At 36.8% G+C, this 19,422-nt stretch overlaps 1 protein-coding gene across 1 annotated transcript; it reads right to left on the bottom strand.

The window, feature by feature from the left end:
* Positions 1 to 1,843: 1,843 nt before the first annotated feature.
* LOC149794899 (uncharacterized) lies at positions 1,844 to 6,401 on the bottom strand. The gene has a single exon (XM_089963729.1). It carries the CDS (start codon positions 6,351 to 6,353, stop codon positions 5,430 to 5,432), a length of 924 nt encoding a protein of 307 aa, XP_089819855.1. The 5' UTR covers positions 6,354 to 6,401; the 3' UTR covers positions 1,844 to 5,429.
* Positions 6,402 to 19,422: the final 13,021 nt, after the last annotated feature.

Below are 19,422 nucleotides of genomic sequence, written 5' to 3'. Positions count from 1 at the left end.
TAGAACTGGTCAGCCTGGTGTCAGGATAATGTGACATCATGCTACATGTCTGCAGCATGATGCCCCGGTCTAGACATCACTATAAACTGCCACACTGCAAACATTGTAGCGATATGACTGAGAAATTGTTAAAGCGATGTTAAAAATCCAAAACACACGCAAGCTATGGGTGAAATTACTCATTTATTACCTACCTGTGGTTGCCTTTGTTGAGATCTCGCTTCAAATGAATAGGCTTAAAGCTGTGTAATAAATTACTTCCAAGTATATATAAAATTCTTTCCATGGTGATCCTACATGACCTTCCACTCTGAATGAGCCAATCCAGTTTCTTTCATACACATTCTTGAGTCTCGGATCCGGCCAATGTGGGTATGTGAGAAAGCTTGCCAGTAGCTTCTTGTGGATCGGTGGTTCTTTCCAGGGATTTCCCGGGTTCTTCCTCCACCATTAATAGTGGCTGCCATGTATATAGCCTATCGTGTGCTGAAAAATGGCGTTAAACCCCACAACAACAACACTCGTACACAGTCGCTTAATGATTGTTAAAAAAGCTCTTTCACTAATGTGTTGAAGATTCATTCACTATGAATAGTGTATGTCAATGTGGTCATGCCATCTAGATTAAAATCAGATCTACACTGTCCTATATGAAGATCTGACCGCATAGGAGTTGTGGTGATCTTTGCTATTACCATAATCTCTTTTTTTTATTAGTAAGATGAAGTCGTATATCTTAGCATTTGGGAGAATGAGCATCATGGCTAAAGAGCATCACTGAGTGCTAAACGATTTGATTCACTTTTAGTTTTTTGTAAGCTGCATTTCTATTGGCTACTTCAAAGGTCACCAGAATATTACCCTTAAGCGGTTGCTGTCAGATCTTCACATAGGATAGTGCAGATCTGATTTTAATCAGATTGTTTGGTCATGTAAGCACATTTGCTGATCATAAATATTAATTGTTATAAATTTTAATAATAATAGACTTTAACCAAAGTCTAATTGAATGCTGTTCACCTTAATTGTTAAGAAACTTCCAGAGAAAGATTTCTGATCATTATGGACTTTTACTAAGGTGGCCAGTACTAAACTGGGTGAGAAAAAAAAGAGCACATAAGGTCTAATCATTACAATAAAGGGTAATACAAATTCTTTTCAAACATATGTAGCTTTCATTGAGACATCACAAATCACCTCTACTTTGATGAGATAGCGAAGAATAATCTTTTTTAATTATTTTTATGCCTTTTATACCTGATCATATTAGGTGTGTGGGAGGGTAGGAAAGGGGCCAAGATCACATTATTTTCAGCACGATAATGTTTACAGTGACTACTGGAGATGTAAGAGTAGAGGTGAGCTTTGTTATCACTGATTACAATTTAGCTAGAAAGTAGGACTAGGTGACTTGACTGAAACGAGGCCAAAACTGGAACCTTTTCAGCATGAAATCAAGTTCTGCTTTGGTACCCATGAGCTTGATGGCAGAAGAGTTAAAAAGATTCTAAAAGCTCTGTTACATTAACTTTAAAAGTAAAATTGTTGAAATTGAGCTTCAAGTTTTTGTCTTAACCACATGAACAAATGTAATACGTATTTTCAGTGGTGTTGGTGTAAGGATTGTGTATTAAGTTTTGTGTTCAAGTCTGCACAATGTATGAAGTTAAGATAAAGAATCCATGTTTTTTCAATTCAAGATGATGAGGCATGCTGCATTATTTTCCCACTGAGAAAATAAAATTTGAATATATTTGATAAGTGCAGTAGAAGTAACCAAAAGAAAAAATAGGTTTAAAGAAAAATTACAGAAACCAGTAAGTCCATATCATAAATTTTTCTGTCTGTAAATGTAACTCCTGACAAACAAAACCAGTGTGCAAGGCAGAGAATTCTAGAATGACCCAAACATTCCTAATGTATTTTAAGGTCATTTCACTACACTGTTCTGTAGTTTCATAAAATAAAACAGTATTTTTGTCATGTCATAAATCTTGTGTATGAAACTAGTTGAACTTTAGTCTTTGCTTGCCAAGGTTCACAAAATATTTGTCATTATTGGACATATTTCAAAAATTTCATTTGAAATTAGTATTCATGTAAGATCCTCTGCTTATGAAAAGAATGAAAAGAAACACTTAAATGAACTTGCATATATTCTTATGTTTAAAAAAACATGTAAAAACCATTGTAAACATGATTAAAAAGCATGAGATGGATAAGCCTGAGTTCTTTTAATTTATTTTGCAGTTTGAATTGATATCCCTGACAGAATAGAGATCTGACAGGCACCAGTGAAAGTCACATGTACTGTTCTGGTTGCCTTTGAAATTCCCATTCTACTTTCAGTATCATATCATATGAAGTGTTGCATTTCCTATGAGGACAGAACACATTCTGAAAGACATTTTCTTTTCTGCCATCTGAAAACAGTAATTTGATTGGTGAATGATAAGATCAACAGAATGTTACCTCATGTTGGTGGCTATAAGATCTATTTATTGATACCGGTAAGTAGACTTTGATTTTAATTCAAGTGATTTATTTGATACCAAAATTTCCCAAATGTGCTAAATTTGGCACACATTTGTATAATCCACTAACAAATAGGAAATTTGTGACCATGTTATTTATGCGAGAAAGTTTACAAGGCACTCATCCAGGTAGGTCAGTCATATCCACTAAAATGAGACTTTACATGCAGTATAAGCAGGTTGTACAAATATGTCATACAAGATCAACATTAAGTAAAATTATACCAAGAATGTGATTTTTGGTGTATAGTGATGATAGAGTGTACAGGTTTATTAAATTACATGAGCAGTAGAGACGGATACAAAAAAAAGGGAACATATGGCATCAAATAATCAGTTGTCATGTTACAGGGTAAATTATCAGCGTGTTTGAAATGTAAAACCAGTTGGGGATGTTACAATCATTATATGTCATATTGCTAAAAATAATGGCAGGAGTAAAGCAGATGTTTTTTTAGCCTCTTTGAGCAAAACAGTATAACAATTCAGTGGGTTAATTAATTCTTGTGAAAAGCACTATTATCAGAGATAAAAATATGATAAAAGTCATGTTACAGTAGTTTAAGTTTCAATATCTGTAAATATTTTTGTGAAAACTACATAGGTGAAAACAAGGTTAAACTCAAAATTAGCTGGTGCAAGAATGAAATTCACACATAGCCTGCAATGAGACTGGTCATAAGGCTTGGGAATTATAAACTTAGTCTGAGAGTTTTTGTTAGCCAATCACTAATGGTTTCACTTCTGTAATGCCACTTAATTTGCTGTGAGTGAAAACTCAAGCTGTTGGCAATGGGGTGGATCATGGTGATTCGTGAGTAATTTCAATGCAAGAGGAATGTAGTATGTTTTCAATGGATGTAATTGTGATGAATTATAAGAAAATTTTCATCAGCCAAAAGCACATTGAAATTAGAGGTTCTATGCAGGCAACTTGGACTTCATAATTTCAGTCAATAGATAAAAAAAATGTTTAGCTTAATGTCTGTTTTATTTCATTTATAAGTAAATTGCAGTCATTGGAGAATATTTTTAAGAAGCAATCAACATTTGTCAAATTCATTCAAGATTTTTTATTATGCAGCTGACCAAATATGATAGCACACACTGAGGAGGTATCTGACTTGTGTGACAATGGGAGAAATGGGGGTTTGAAAAATGTGACACCACAAAAACACATCAGTGCCATCTTCCAGAGAAAATATAAACTACATAGCAGCTCAGTATCACCATGGGAGGAAGAATACATCGATAACTAAATTTATGAAACGAGATGGCTACAGCTTTATTCCCAGGATTTTAGTCATCTTACTGTTTAGTATAGGTTTCCAGAGGACTAAACCCAGATTAATAGATATTTTTTAAGTACTAAATAATTCAGAACACAATGCTGTACTATTGTGTGTTTTTAAAAACAATGTGATAATAATTGTGGAATAGCACAGGGCTGTATCCTCAGACCTCGTTATTCATCCTATTTATCAACGACTTATCTCTTAAGATAGAAACTTCAATTTCTTCCATCGACCTCTCTACAGATGATACTGCAGACTTAAAGTATGGTGCAGGACAAACAGTATGATCATAAATACAGAAAAAACAAAAGCCCTACTAGTTACAACACAACAAAAATTAGCAAGGCTGGATAGTAACAAACTCCAGGTTCTGTTTGACAGTGTGAGTCTTAATAACGACCTCTAATTATAAAATTATTGTTGTTTTCATAGATAACAATCTTACTTGGTCTGTTCACATTAAACATGTTTAAAAAAAGGTTCATTCTTATCTTTGGATAATGAAGAAAATCAAAACATTCATTCCTCTTCAGTACAGAGTCATCGTTTATAAAATTTATATTCAGCCATATCTGGATTATTGTAATATAATTTGGGATAATACCTCTAATTCAACATAACAAAACTTTTAAGACTCCAAAAGAGGGCATGCCATGTAATTTTATATCAGTGGATGGACAGTTTCCAGGATGCAATGAATAATATAAAGATTTTAGCAATACATGAAAGAATATTTCTTACAAAGGCCAAATTAATGTATAAAGTTTTCAATATACTGGTCCACTGGTATGGAACAACATTCCCACTGACATAAGGCAAGCTCCTACCATTTCTTCTTGCCAAATGGATGAAATCTTAAGACAATTTAACAGTTTTAGTAATACAAATATTGCCTGCTTTCCTGTACTTTTTGCATTATTTTCACAGTTGAATTTTTCAAAGCGAGATGATATTATATATGTTTATGTGTTCGCAGATGCCTGTACATATGTTCCAGACTTAATATTTTGATTTAGTGTCAAGCTTGATTTTTCACATCATGTTGTCTATACTGCACATCTTGTACATAACAGCTAGAAGGTCTCAAGGTAGATTAGTTCTGTAACAACTTGAGCTACCTTCTCTAAATAAAGTTTTTGTTATTATTATTATTATTATTATTATTATTATGATTATTATTCCAATGCAATTTTATTTTTTGAAATGTTATGGGGGTGTAAAATGTTCATGAGGTATATATGAGGGGTATGAGTGTTTGCAATAAAATGTGGCAAGGTGAGGGAAGGGGTAAATAATCTGCCAAAATTATGTGACATCATATATGGATGGACCCTATTGTGAATAAAGTTTGGGAGGAGAACTACTTTTATTACCTCCCTAGTTAGGTGTACAATTCTAGACATCCTAGGAAATGTACTATCATTGCATCATATGAATTACCAGTGCATAAATAAGCCTAAAAATGGTGAGACACTTGTTCCTGAGAATCCATGTAATGCATATAATATGATAGATATACATAAGCAGACACGCTCGTATGCAAGCAATTTTTTTCTGCCATTGATGAGCAGAGCTATGACAAAGGTTATACTAATGAAGTTCACGATATTCCGTATTTTTCACTGGGTAATGTGAATTCCGTTTCATTGAGATTTAGTACTAGATTCCTGTCCTGTATGAGTAAAGCAATGCAACATTGGCACAGTCCACATGGAAATTGCTTCTTGTTCAGCCCAAAAATTGATGACGAATACGCTATGTTTCCAGGGTAACTGTAAACTGTATCCGTCATCTGCATTTCGCCGTTGTAATACATCCACTCATAACCTGGTGTCGGCTCTATAGCAGCAGCTTCATTATTATTTTTAATAAATCGACGCTCTGTAGACATCCATGACAAATATTCGTCTTCTGTAAATTCATTTCTAGCAAACGTTTCCTTGATTTCATTCAGATTTGGTGCGAAGCGAGACTTCTTCGCTTGTGGTTGCACATTGTCACATTCTTCTCGTTTTGATTCAGTCGACAGTTGACAAATTTCTAAATCTGTATTTGAAATTTTTTCCTCACTCACGGAAACTCTCTTTCGTCTTCGTGTGCTGTACCGCTTACCGGGTTCAGCATCTATCACAATAGGTTCCATTATGTTTTTATTTTCAATGGTTTGGAACGACTTTCGTTTTGTTTTGACTTCGGTCAGACGTGATCGGTCGTTCTGATCGAATCCTGGATGAGAAAATTCAAGATTTTCATCATCGTTCACTCTCCAGTCGAAACCATACTCTCGGAATAACCTCCGAAAATTAAGAAAAGTCGGTATCTGCAGAAATCCAGGATAGCATATCTTCACATTTTTTTCGAAAACTTTCTCATCAACGCAAAGAGAAACAGAACCATTGTTGTTCCAGCAAACCAAAACTCCATCGTTCACTACATCATATAGTTTTTCTGGAAAACGTTCCTTTGGGTCCATACTTAACCTCAGGCGACCGATAAATTTATCATTTCCACGATGAACGGACATTTTCAAAGCTTTGCGAATTCACAAATGAACAACCGCCCGCAAGCTGCGTTTTCAACTTTGACATTGTTGATTACGTCAACAACGCGTAACACGTGTTTCAGTGACGTGCTGCTATCGCGCGTGAAGTTTTCATGTGAGAAAATTCCGAATCTCAGCAGAAAACAACGACAATGATAAATGATGGTGATGATACTACTATTTATTTCCAAATTGATTTCAGTGTAATATCTTTGATCAAAACCAGATCATTGCTAGCAAAGTTCCATTAAAAATGCACAGATATTGTTTTTAATATTTGTAATGGGCTATAGTGTTGGCTAGGGCAAGTTCACGGTTTTGTAAAGTTCAACATTAATGTCAGTTTCAAATAAAACTTGTTTATAAAATATTGGCTAAATAAATCGACTATAGGTTAATCTTTACTTCGTGTTTAGTGATAAATGGTATGTGTTTTTTTAATGTTATTTTTTATAAATATTTTTTTAAGCCACTAAGAAAGTTATTGTTATAAATATATTTTAATGCGATGAGTGCTATAAGCCCCCATACATGTGGATTAATAACAGATATGTATATTTTTGTTCCAGCTTCTCTATTAGCACCAGAACTCAGGTCATTTCTATTTCCGTGTAGGGGACCACGTCCAACAATGATGCAGCAATGACCCGCGAAGCTACTTTGATACAATGGTGTTTCTGATTATTCTCTATATGATTTTGTTTGTTAACATAACTTTGTTCAAATCATCTCATGACGATACCTTTAATAAACATTGAACAAGAAACGAGGAGGTGACGTTCCTTAAAGATGGAGAGGCAACATGTATAAATGAACTTATACCGCAGGTTGAGCAGTATCATAAATAAATGGACTTATTGTACTGTCAATTTTCGTACGCCGTGCTTGGAGTTAGGAACAGGCTTGGAGTTAAGAACAGGGATATATATGTAACACTGTTTTTATGGAAAATATTTGAGTCATGTTATATGAAGAATATTCTTAAAATGGCGCCTCGCATGTGGTTCTAATCTTGAGTAGAGAATTATATTACTATTGTGCAGCGAGTAATTTTAAGACATTTTCGGAGTGCAAAGATGTTCTCGCGTTATCGGGGATAAAGGTATATGATGAAATACACAAACCCGTCTTTAAACTACTACCGCCAACCACCAGCATCACAAAAATACCACCAACACAATCACAACAGCAGCAGTGATGAGAAGATAAAAAGAACGATACCATAAATGGGAAATAGCTTTGCATATAACAATTTCGTTAAATCTACCTTAGATATCTTTAAGGTCCGAGGATATTTGCACGGCTGGTGTGTACCTTAAATGGAGAAGACTATTCGGACAGCCGACATGTATTGGATCTGGAGATACAGTTCGCACGGACAACGTATACATAATTTACCTGATAACTATTCATATGATTTCGCGTAGCAATTGCGAGGATAACTAACCTAATCCAGAAGGCATTCGCGTAATTTGCGTGATAGACATTCATTTTACCTTATTAGAATTCAATGATAATAATAATAATAATCATCATCATCATCAATTTATGTATGATAAGCAAATAATAAGTATTAACACATGAAAATATAACAATTAGATAACATTGACGCAGTAAGCTATACATGCATAATGAACAGTTGTAAGTACATGCACGCATGCACTTTCATACCTACCTACCTACCTACCTACCTACATATATACATTATTACTACGTTATGGTCTTAAGCTAAGTAATAGAAAAGAACGAAATCAATAAGTTTTATAAAATTCAATTTTTCTTTTCTTCCCAAGAATAGAAAGTGAAATTTTAAAAGTACTTACAGTATTGGTAATTAAATCCCAAATATTCCAAAACAATATATCACCAGTCCTAACGAATATATAAAGTTCTAATTAAATTGAAATAATATTCCAAAGAAAGCTTCCACTCTGAATGTGTTGATGTACCGGTGATGTCCTGTCATAATGCTACTACTACTAATAATAATACTTTATTTATAGAGGGTGACTCATTAGTCAAGGACTATTCTCCCTTGATGCCCTCTTAAGGAGAGTATAACAATGCACATTATATAAAGATAGCGATAATTACTGTTTATTTTAGCATGTTTAGTATTAAAATAATAAATTTTATTATCTATTAGAAACACATACATGCTCATGATATCTCTTGTTAAATACTCTAATATTTTCATCAGATTTTACATGTATTTGAAGCTTGTTCCACAGAACTGTACCAACGTATTGGAAACTCTTTCTTAATTGCTCTATTCTTGGTTGTGGTGCTAGAAGGTTTCCATGTAATATTGATGTCAGCTGGTATTGTGTTGAAAAACGCCTGAATAAGTCCTGAAGATACTCTGGTGCAGTTCCATGTAGACATTTATATAAAAGAACTGCCTTGTGAATATCTATCCTGTCATATATTGTGAACCATTTGAATTCTGTAAATAATGCTTTTGAGGGATGATCAATAGATGCCTCTAAAGTTACGCGAGCTGCTCGTTTCTGAAGTTTATAAATCCTGTCAAGCTCAGATTTAGCACAGTTTCTTCACACATTTGAACAATAATCCTTTGTTGGAAGAATATATGACTTGTAGTATATATTGCGAGTTTCCATAGGTAAATATTTCTTGATTCTGCTGAGTATGGCAATTTTGGATGAGAGTGTTTTACAAAGCTTATCAATATGGTCATTCCATAATAAATTGTTATCTACGGACACACCTACAAGCCTTTCAAGTTTGACATTCACTAATGGACGTGGATATGTGCCAATAGTCTTTTGATAAATCACAGTAATATAATCTAAGCTGTCCTTGACTGAATTCACTAAAATTCCAAGTTAAGAGCACTTTTTTTCCCCCAGTCAATGATAATTGAAATAAATACCACCATCTCCAATCAAATACTGAACACAACAATACGAATGATTCTGCTAAATATGTTAAAGCAAGAACGAGTAACTTCTCACGTAACATGAGTATAAACCCAGGTCGCAATTACCATTTTCTGGAAATATTCTGTCACTAAATGGAATTTTCCATTCTAGAACATTCCAAGCTGTTAACAAAATAAAACCTTTTACTAAAATAATACAGACTGTGGTAAACATCGGGTAGACCTGGTTAATCATGGGAGAATGCCAGTATCCTAGACCCAGATCCAAATAAACCTATTGACCTCCATCGATAATGATCCTAATATTTAACCCATTCTCATAGAGACAATAATATCTATGTATTATTTGTTAAAACAATCAAAATAAAATCAGTGTCACTGGTAAGGTACACAGTGAACATGTTTTTAGACAAGGTCAAGTCCAAAATACAATTATACAGTACACATAATCATGGAGAGAAAAAAATAAAACAAACAATACAAATTAAATATACATAACAGCTCTCCTCATAATGAAAAGAAAGTTTTATATACCAAAGCTTTCTTGCAATTATTAGTCAAGTATTCATGTGATTACAGATTACATAAACTCAAGTCTTATGCATGACACATAATATACCCTAAGCAATAAGACTTACATACACGTGGAAGTGTATCTGAGATTATATTATCTTTTCCCTTGATGGCAATATTGTATTCCTGTAACATCAAACTCGACCTTTATAATCTCTGATTTTCGTATTTCATCTTGCCAATGAATGTGAGGGGTCGTGATCAAAGAATGCAATAATCGGAGAAGGAGCTGAAATATAACAAACTTCAAAGTGTTGCAAAGCCAATATCAAAGCCAAACATTCCTTGTCGATTGTGGAATAATTGATCTGGCGCTTATTTAATTGTTTAGACAATTAGCACAGTGGATGATCTATATTCCACCAACCCCAACATCACATGCATCAACATATATTTTAAATGATAGACTGAAATTTGGAGCTGAAAGAACGGGTGAAAAGGGATCACATTATTATCAAGGACAACGATGCAAGCTCCCGTTAGTAAAAGCATCAATTAAGCAACTCAACAACGTATAGCTGATTACGGTGCCGATTTCATGGTTCAATTTCGTAGCAATGGCATCACGCGTTGTTTGACAGTGCACGCTGTTCCATTGCTGGATAGGAAATCGAATCAGTTCCTGACAACGTTAACAGTGCCACGACGATTATCGGACTAGTTAGATATGATGATGATTATGCAAGGTTCCTGTCCCATCTATGATGTTTGACAAGGACTCATCCGACAATGTGGGTCATAACCGTACACTATTGGAAACGTCCAATACGAGGTAGATAATGCGTCAACTACCGTGTAATTAGCTCCAACAACAATTTTAATATCGGATTCTTACAATATAGACGCACAAAAAATATACGTAGGCTCATTAATGTTTTTATTTACGATTCCTCTTATTCATATATTTGGATTTTACAGAGATATTCGCAGGATTATTTTCGCTTTTGCAGAGATATTCTCAAGGTTATTTCGGAGTCAGAGATAACGTTATGTTAACCCTAACTGTAGCACGGATGATGCAATATTGGCTGATGCAGGCGCAGTAATAGTTAAAGTTGAGCTATGAACATTAACATTTGGATGCCTGAGCTAATCTCATCACTGGCCATATAAAAACGTTGTTTTTTGTCGTTTATAAAGTCTGAAACCGTGTCAACGCTGTCGTTGGAGTGGTCATTATGTGGATATCTTGTTGTTAAATCGGTGTGTACACTCGAATGTTCACCAACACCACGCGCACTTGTTGATATTACCGTGTCACGTAGAAAGTATGCTTAAAAGAATACGAAATGCCCAGTCATTTTTACGTATGCTGCTCAGCCTGATGTGGATCTTAAGTGGATCTGAGCAGGTTTGCCATCAAAACGGGATTACCAGAGTTTACCACCCGGGTTGTTATTGACGTTGACCCGGGCTTGCTTTTGATTTTTGAAGATCAAAGAGGAAAACCAAGAACATACAATGTGGACCGTCCAGATGTCGTTATGAAACCGAGATGCGTCGTTGCTAAAACCCTGGTTGAACTTAAGCTATTCATTATAAAATAAGATAAGAATTCTATATTTCAGACTGCATAGTTCATAAATTTAAATTAAAATATAAATATGCAATGAAAGTATTTATACATAAAAGATCATAGATGCCTTATATACAATTATACATTATACATACACATTCACGAATACACATTCTCTCTGGCATTGTTAATAATGAAATTATTTAAGAAATTTAAAGAGTAATTTGTTCCATAATATATATATATATATATATATATATATATATATATATATATATATATATATATATATATATATATATATATATATATATATATATATATATATATATATATATATATATATCCAGTTGTTACTATTAAATGTTCTTGTCATCATTGAAAACACATACTTTCTCATCAATTCTTCAAAAATGAATACGTTATAGTTTATAACATGATAGAGGCACTGTTCCATCTTGGAAAGCTTAATAGAAGACGAAGTCTACTATTATTACCAATAACTAGTTTTCCTTTCATACTTTAAGTAAAACGTGTCCACAGTACATTGTGCAGAAACCTATTTCTGATATTCAAATAGCAATTCCTAAATTGACGAGTACACAAAAATCTATAATGTCGCATCATATCTTGACCATCTGACCTATTAGATTTTAAGATATGACCCAAATGTTGACATATGTAAGATTTTGGCCGTTAAGATGTAAAGAGGGAGGATACGGTAATTTGAAAGAAACTGCATACCGATTTTGTGTATTATATATGATACCATTCTCAGGTGTCTCTAATGACGTCCTTAAATCTGCGATACAAGGACGAATCAATGACAAATCATCAACAAAACTAACATTGTTAAAAATTGCACATTTTGGTGTCAAATGCATCCCTGGGTGACACTGACCAAGCCTACGATTTAACTCGTCTATGTATATTAACTCGTCTGTATATATATATATATATATATATATATATATATATATATATATATATATATATATATATATATATATATATATATATATATATATATATATATATATATATATAACCATCAAAGGGGAATGTATGGATACATGTTATGTATTTATGTATTATTTATTATTACGACTCCATGGTCTTAAAATATGTAATAGAAAAGAATGAGAAACAACAAGATTTTGTAAAATTAAATAAATGATTTAGTTCCTACAATACAAAGTAAAAATGTATATAGAAAAGAACATACGGTATCGCGAATTTAACACCAAATCATCATATAATTACAGACACAAGTCCTAATAATTAAAATTCTGAATAAACTTTAGTCGAAATCCAAATGAAATCAAACGCTGAAAGTGTTGATGTTAGATCTGTGTGGCCTCTTCCATCGTTCTGCTCGGTTTGAGAGTGAAATGAATGTTGGAAAGGAAGTCAAACACCCTTTATATATATACACACTGGTCTGACATGGATATAATGTGAACCATGGCCTTTAAAATGTAGTGATTTGACTTTTCGCAGTCAAGATGAAACGATCGCAAAAATTCATGGAGAAAGGAGAAGAAAGTAAGAGGTAGAAACGTGATTTATCGCCTCAAACAGTAGCTGAAGCCTTGGCACCAATTCATGCCAGTGATTTTGAAGATGACATGAGTGTGCCAGAATCCAGACCCAGAGAGTCTACACCCAGCCAATGTTCATCACCATTAGAAAACCCTGAAAAGTACTATCACATTCGAGAGACGGAAAAGCGCTCCTCTAGAAAATGTAGAACTAAGGCTTACACATACACGGTGAAGTTTAAAGATTTCAAGTCCAACGTACCACTAGAGAAAGCAGAGGGCTTCATCACTGAGGGTGGGATTCTTTGTTAACCACCCTGAAACGCCAATGTCAAGCCAACGAAGACAATCGCTTGAGACTTTCCCATCCATCACGACAGTCTGAAATCGCCCCGTTTGGATCGAGTTTAGCAGCCCAGCAAAATTGACACCTTCCTAAGTCATCGACAAGATTCAACACGTGGAACAATCCAACGACAAATTTCACATCACCGATGGAAAAGCCACTCTGTTCATGACCCACGTCTCTCTCCCCAAGCGGACCGGACAACGCAGAAAAGTATTATTGGTGGACGACCTTCGTAGCTTCAAGCGTAGCCTCGTCCAAATTAACAACCCTCAAAACCACAGTTGTTTAACCAGGGCTATCGTGGTGGGACGAACGCATGCCGACAAGAAAGACAGTAGAATGGAAAAGAGCCTGGAAGAACATTCGAAAATCTAACCGAAACAAACAACGAAGTGAAGCAGAACTCCTGTTACAGCAAGCAGGGCTATCCAAAAACACACTGTGGCATTCCTGAAATGCAACAATTGCAAGATGTCCTAGCTCCACGTTACACATCGAAAGTGCACCCTCAAGAAGTGAGCGGATCTTTGTTATTTCGAGGCAATTATTTCAAAGACGGAAAATACATTCACGTCTATTATCACGATGAACATTTCGATGAGATCGCCAGTATAACCGCATTCTTGGGATACGGTTCTTACTGTGAGAAATGTGACTTTGGCTATAATAATCGAGAGCAACACAAGCAGTGTCGATTGAAATGCTCAGTATGTTTGGCCTCTCAACCCTGTCTGGACGAAGGACAACCACGAGTGCATTGCCCTGCTTGTTAGCACTCTTTTCTCAGCCCTGCTTGTTACCAACAACATTTGAAGACGCAAGGTTCACAGCAGAACACTCAGCGCGTTGCTGTCGAAAATTTCGAGAATTGTTCATGGAACACGGAGTGGTCAATCCTTTGAAAGAAGACTGCACCATTGATAAAGCGTGTTCTTTAGTGTACTGCCAGCGATTCATCCCCGAAAACACCCTGGTTGTCATCAGTCCTCAAACGACCAACTTTGTCAAACGTCAGTACTCCGTCAAAGCCCTACGTTGGCTACATTACTTGTGCGACAAGGAAGACAATTGGATCCAGCACGACCGAAATAGAGGAGGCGAAAAGACCATCGGAAGGTATTCGGTGGATGCCTGAGACTTAGAAAACCCCAAGATTGTGTACGAGTTTTACGGTTGCTTATTTCACCGACGTTCTCTCTGTTACCCTGAACGTGATACTAAAAATCAGTTTTTGCAACGAAACATGGAAGACTTGTACAAGGCCACTTGTCGGCGACGCTTGAAGTCAGAACAGCAAGGATACCAAGTGGTGGAAATGTGGGAACACGAGTACGATCACCGTTTGAAAACCTATCCCGAGTTTAAACGCATCGTAGAAAGTTACAAGTTGGTAGACCCACTGAACCCGCGAGACAGTTTGTACGGAGGACGGACAAATGCCACCTGTTTGCTGTACCAAGCCGACGAGGAGAAAGGAGAAGAAATCAAATACTTGGACGTGTGTTCACTGTATCCTTACGTGTGCAAATAGTGTCGCTTTCCTGCAGGGCAACCGCCATTGCTGACGCAACACACTGACCTGGACAACATTCGACAATACGAAGGATTGATCAAGTGCAAAGTCTTGCCTCCCACGGACTTGTACCATCCCCTGTTACCTCACCATTGCCAAGGAAAACTGATGTTTCCTTTGTGCCATACTTGTGCCGAAACGTGCAATCAAGACCAGCCTTGTCAGCACACCCAGGGAAAACGCACCTTGACGGGAACGTGGGTCAGCGTGGAATTATTCAAAGCTCTGGACCTAGGATACCAACTGTTAGAAGTGTATGAAATGTACCACTTTCCCAAGACAGAACAGTACCACAAGGGCAACGAGACTCAGAAAGGCGTTTTCGCAGACTACGTGGATGCCTTTTTGAAATTGAAACAAGAAGTCAGCGGCTATCCTTCCTGGTGCCACGCTCCCGAAGATCAAAAGAAATTCAAAGAGAAATACTAGGAGCAGGAAGGCATCACTTTAGATCACACAGAGAAAAACGAAGGCAGGCGATCGTTTTCCAAATGCATGTTAAATTGCTTGTGGGTAAAATGGCACAACGACCGTGTTTACCGAAGACATAGTATTTGACAGAACCTTCCCGGTACTTCCAGATGATTCAGGACAAAACCAAATACATGCAACACGTGGACTTCGTTCGTGAAGACTTGATCTTATTCAATTATGAAGAAGAACTGGACTTTGCACAAGCCGACGAATTTGGAAATGTCATCATTGCGGCTTACGTGAAAGCCCATGCTCGCTTAAAATTGTACGAAGCTTTAGAACTGTTAGGTGATCGTGTGCTGTACTTTGACACGGATATTTGCATCTACATCGACGCCCGGGTCTATGTCACCCTGACATCGAAGGAGACCCTTTAGGAGCCTGGACAGACGAACACAGCGACGACACGATTTTAAATTTTGCTAGTGGCGGTCCAAAAATTACGTCTACGAATACCGGGACAAACAAGGAAAAGTGCACACGGAGTGTAAAGTGAAAGGATTGACTCTCAATTATCGCACCGGTCGAGTGGTGAACTTTGGCGATTGAAAGCAGCTTTGTAGTCTGGACAGAAGAGAAACTTTAGAGTGACTACATGCGAACCGCATAAGATTATACTTTTACCACTCACCAAATCGTCAGTCGGCCTTTGGAAAAAGTGTATCAAATCGTGTACCACAAGCGAGTGAGACTTCCCAACCACTTCATTTTACCGTACAGACCTGTCGATATAAAAAATGGTTCCAAGAGGGTGGCTACCAACAAGAAGGATGAATTCGCCACAGCAAGAATCGAGTGAGAGACCCAATGAGAACTCCAAGTTCAAACCATACCGTTTTCCGGTCTTCTTGCCTGACTATTGTGATTGTGCCCGTCGCTTGGAAACGTTTCAAAAATGACCCACGGATAGGGAAGGAGTACCTACTCCGAATGTTTTAGCAAGAACATGATTTGTCTACTTGGGACCTGAGATTAGATTGGTATACGAAGTACAGTGTTTCAGTTGTGGCCTTAAGTTGCGAATAGATCAATGTATCTATAAAGATTCAGCTATTCTGGAACATAATCGATGGTCTCCGCACTGTCCTTATCTTTCTATGGCCTTTCCGCCTATCACACTGCGGTACATCTATGACGGTACCTTAGAGAAGGTAGTACAGTACCGTTGTCCAGGAAGAAAAAAGGAAGACTTCTAAAACTAGACATAAAAAATGGAAGATGTACAAGCCCGAGACTTCATTACAGCTAGTATAAAAAGGGACAACGTCCAAGATCTGTTGTTTATTGTAACTACCAAGACCAAGCGAGAAAGATTAATCCTTTAAAACAGACATCATTCAAGTTCGGTGATTCTCAAGTGGAGTGCGATGCTTTACCTTGCGATGAGAGCGATGCAGTAAAGCATCATGGTAACTTTGTTATCACTACTACTACTACCTTTCAAGGAAAATGGCCTAAATATCTGGAAGGACCTACCCCCTTAGAATTAGCCAGAGCCGGATTTTTCTACTTGGGCGAAGGTGATACAGTTAAGTGCTTCAGTTGCGGTGTGTCACTTCACCAGTGGGAGTAGAAGGATTCGGCTTACCTGGAACATGCACAATGGTCTTTGAATTATCACTACCTACCTTTAGTGGGACCGAGTTAATGAAGTGACATACCATGTCGTTTAAGAAATCAGATTGGCTTGGAGTCAAACGTTGGATACCACCGAGAATAGTATTTAAACCCCATTTAAAAAATAATATTCAAGCATTACCAAACAAACTGCAAGAGAAGATCTACAAGGAAGTTTGGCAGGGACCTGCCAGAGCAAAATCTCAATGGGTAACTTTAGAACTTTTGTGTCGAGAAATTCACAAGAGGAAAGTGAAAGAAGTCAACAAACGGATCAGATTTCTCTGCATTAAGTGTGCGTTCATTTTATTATTCAGCTTTAGACCGTTTGCATCAGAATATTTCATTGACATTCTTGACTATTACCCTGAATGGCATTGGTCAGAAATTACTCAGTATGTTCATTACTTTTGCTCTAGGAGAAGATTTTAAATAAAATAATACTGAATGACATGATCATGGATACTTTAAAAGAGAACATTCGTGGTTTGCCTATGGAGTTTAGAGAATGCATTTACCGAGAGCTCGTCAAAATACAAGTGAAACACAAAGAACAATTACATCCGTTACGTCACCGGTGTTTAAACTCACTGGTACCTGAATGTTATAAAAGGACTGGTTCAGATGAAAGGGTTCAAGTTGTCAGACATTGATCAACTGCCCATTGGCACAAAGGATTGGCTTGTTGTGTCTCGTCCTTTTTACTACAAGGTAAAGTTGCTGCAACGAATTCCAGAGGAAGAGTTAGAGAGTTACCAAAATATTTTACACAGCATAAACTAAGTTGAAGAGGAAACTTCTGAAAGGTGTCTTATGATGTGCAAGTTAGTGACTAAACCATGTAGATTCGCCACTGGAGTAAAATCATCTCTGTGCAGAAAGTACACTTATTGTCTCCGAAAAAAGAGGTATAAAAGCAGGCTACCATGCCACGACATTTATCATTCGTGGAAGGAAATCAATCACACTATTCAAACAGTGGAGGATTACCAACATTTATTACGAGAAATGTCTCCATTCAATTTGGGTCGTCGTGTGGTGTATGTATTATTGACTTGTTTTCTGGGATTTCGTTTACCAGCCGATTCCTTGTGGACTCTTTACGAACAGTACTTACCACCAATTAAAGCATGAAAGTGGTCCCTTTAAATGAGCACGAGAAACTCATTTTGTTTAAAGCCTTGCGTTTACATATGGATACTTCTCGACCTCTACGGGGAAAAAAGATTCGTCAACTTTTAGGTACCAAAGATGTTTATGACGATGTGTGTGTAGCTTGTGACTTACACCCTCATTGGACAGATGTACGTGATTTGAAAAATTGGAGATTTGAGGCTTGGACCAAAGAAGTGGCTAATTATGCTCAAAAGTTGTGATCCTCCATTCAAACGTCCAAGGAAACAAGTAACTTTTAAACCTGTGTTAGTGACAGCACCAAAAGAACCCGTCACCGAGGACAACCAATCCCTTCAGGACAGGACTGTCATGGACATTCCCGAAAGACCATTCCGGGAGGACACTTGTGTGACATTACCCCATGTAGAGACTGTAAGAACATTACACACTGTCCCTAGGACACCTTGTGTACCAAAAGCATGTTGTACAGTGACTTGTTTATATTACATTTTGTTCGTTTTGATATGTATTTTATCGTTGTACTTAACCATTTGGCTTTTATGTACTTTTGTCTTTCGTGTTGTGTCATTTTAACTTGCAATAAACGTGTCCTGAAAAGGTATAAAACTCTTGTTTTGACTGTCTTCGTCTCAAACGTGACATTCCTTGCACTATGGCTACCTCTGATGCCTCTGCTCCCTCTTCCTTCACTTTCAAAGTCATCGACGAACACTTAGATCGTGCCATTTGGGAGGCCTTGTATCTTCGTCATCCCTTTAACATGTTAATTGCTGGGCCTAGCGGTTCAGGCAAAACCGAATTTGTCAAACGTTTCATCGAACATAAACATCATTTGATCGATCATCCACCTCAACAAATCGTGTGGTGTTACAATAAGTGGCAATCGGCGTACAGCCTCTTGCGAGAAAGTCAAGGCGATTTCATCGTGTTTGTGGAAGGCATTCCTGATGAAGACGACGGAATCGTGTCTGACCCGAGTCAAACCCATCTGGTCATTTTCGACGACATATTAGGAGAAGACGAAGAAGAAATTAAACTATGGTTTACGCGCAAAGGGTATCATCGTAATGCCAGTGTCATTTACATTATTAAAATTTGTTTCAACAAAGTAAAGCCCATCGCACCATCAGTCTCAATGCTCATTACGTGGTCTTGTTTAAAAGCTCTAGAGATAAATCGCAAATGCAAGTCTTAGCCAAACAGTTAGAAACACCTTGGCTAACTCATGCGTACGACGATGCCTACTAAAAATCCACACTCCTATTTACTCATAGATTTGAAACCCAATACTCCCGATTATTTGCGATTTCGTACTCTGTTCACCACTTGTGCTAAGACGGAGGGCCGCTCCTGTACACGTCCCGGA

This window comes from Sinohyriopsis cumingii, chromosome 7 (assembly GCF_028554795.1).
Source record: "Sinohyriopsis cumingii isolate HCF-2022 chromosome 7, ASM2855479v2, whole genome shotgun sequence".
Lineage (NCBI taxonomy): Eukaryota > Metazoa > Mollusca > Bivalvia > Unionida > Unionidae > Sinohyriopsis > Sinohyriopsis cumingii.
This window is presented reverse-complemented; position numbering and strand designations above follow the sequence as displayed.

What these genes read in the sequence shown, in the direction of transcription:
- LOC149794899 (XM_089963729.1), bottom strand. Translation starts at nt 6,353, where the DNA reads ATGTCCGTTCATCGTGGAAATGATAAATTTATCGGTCGCCTGAGGTTA.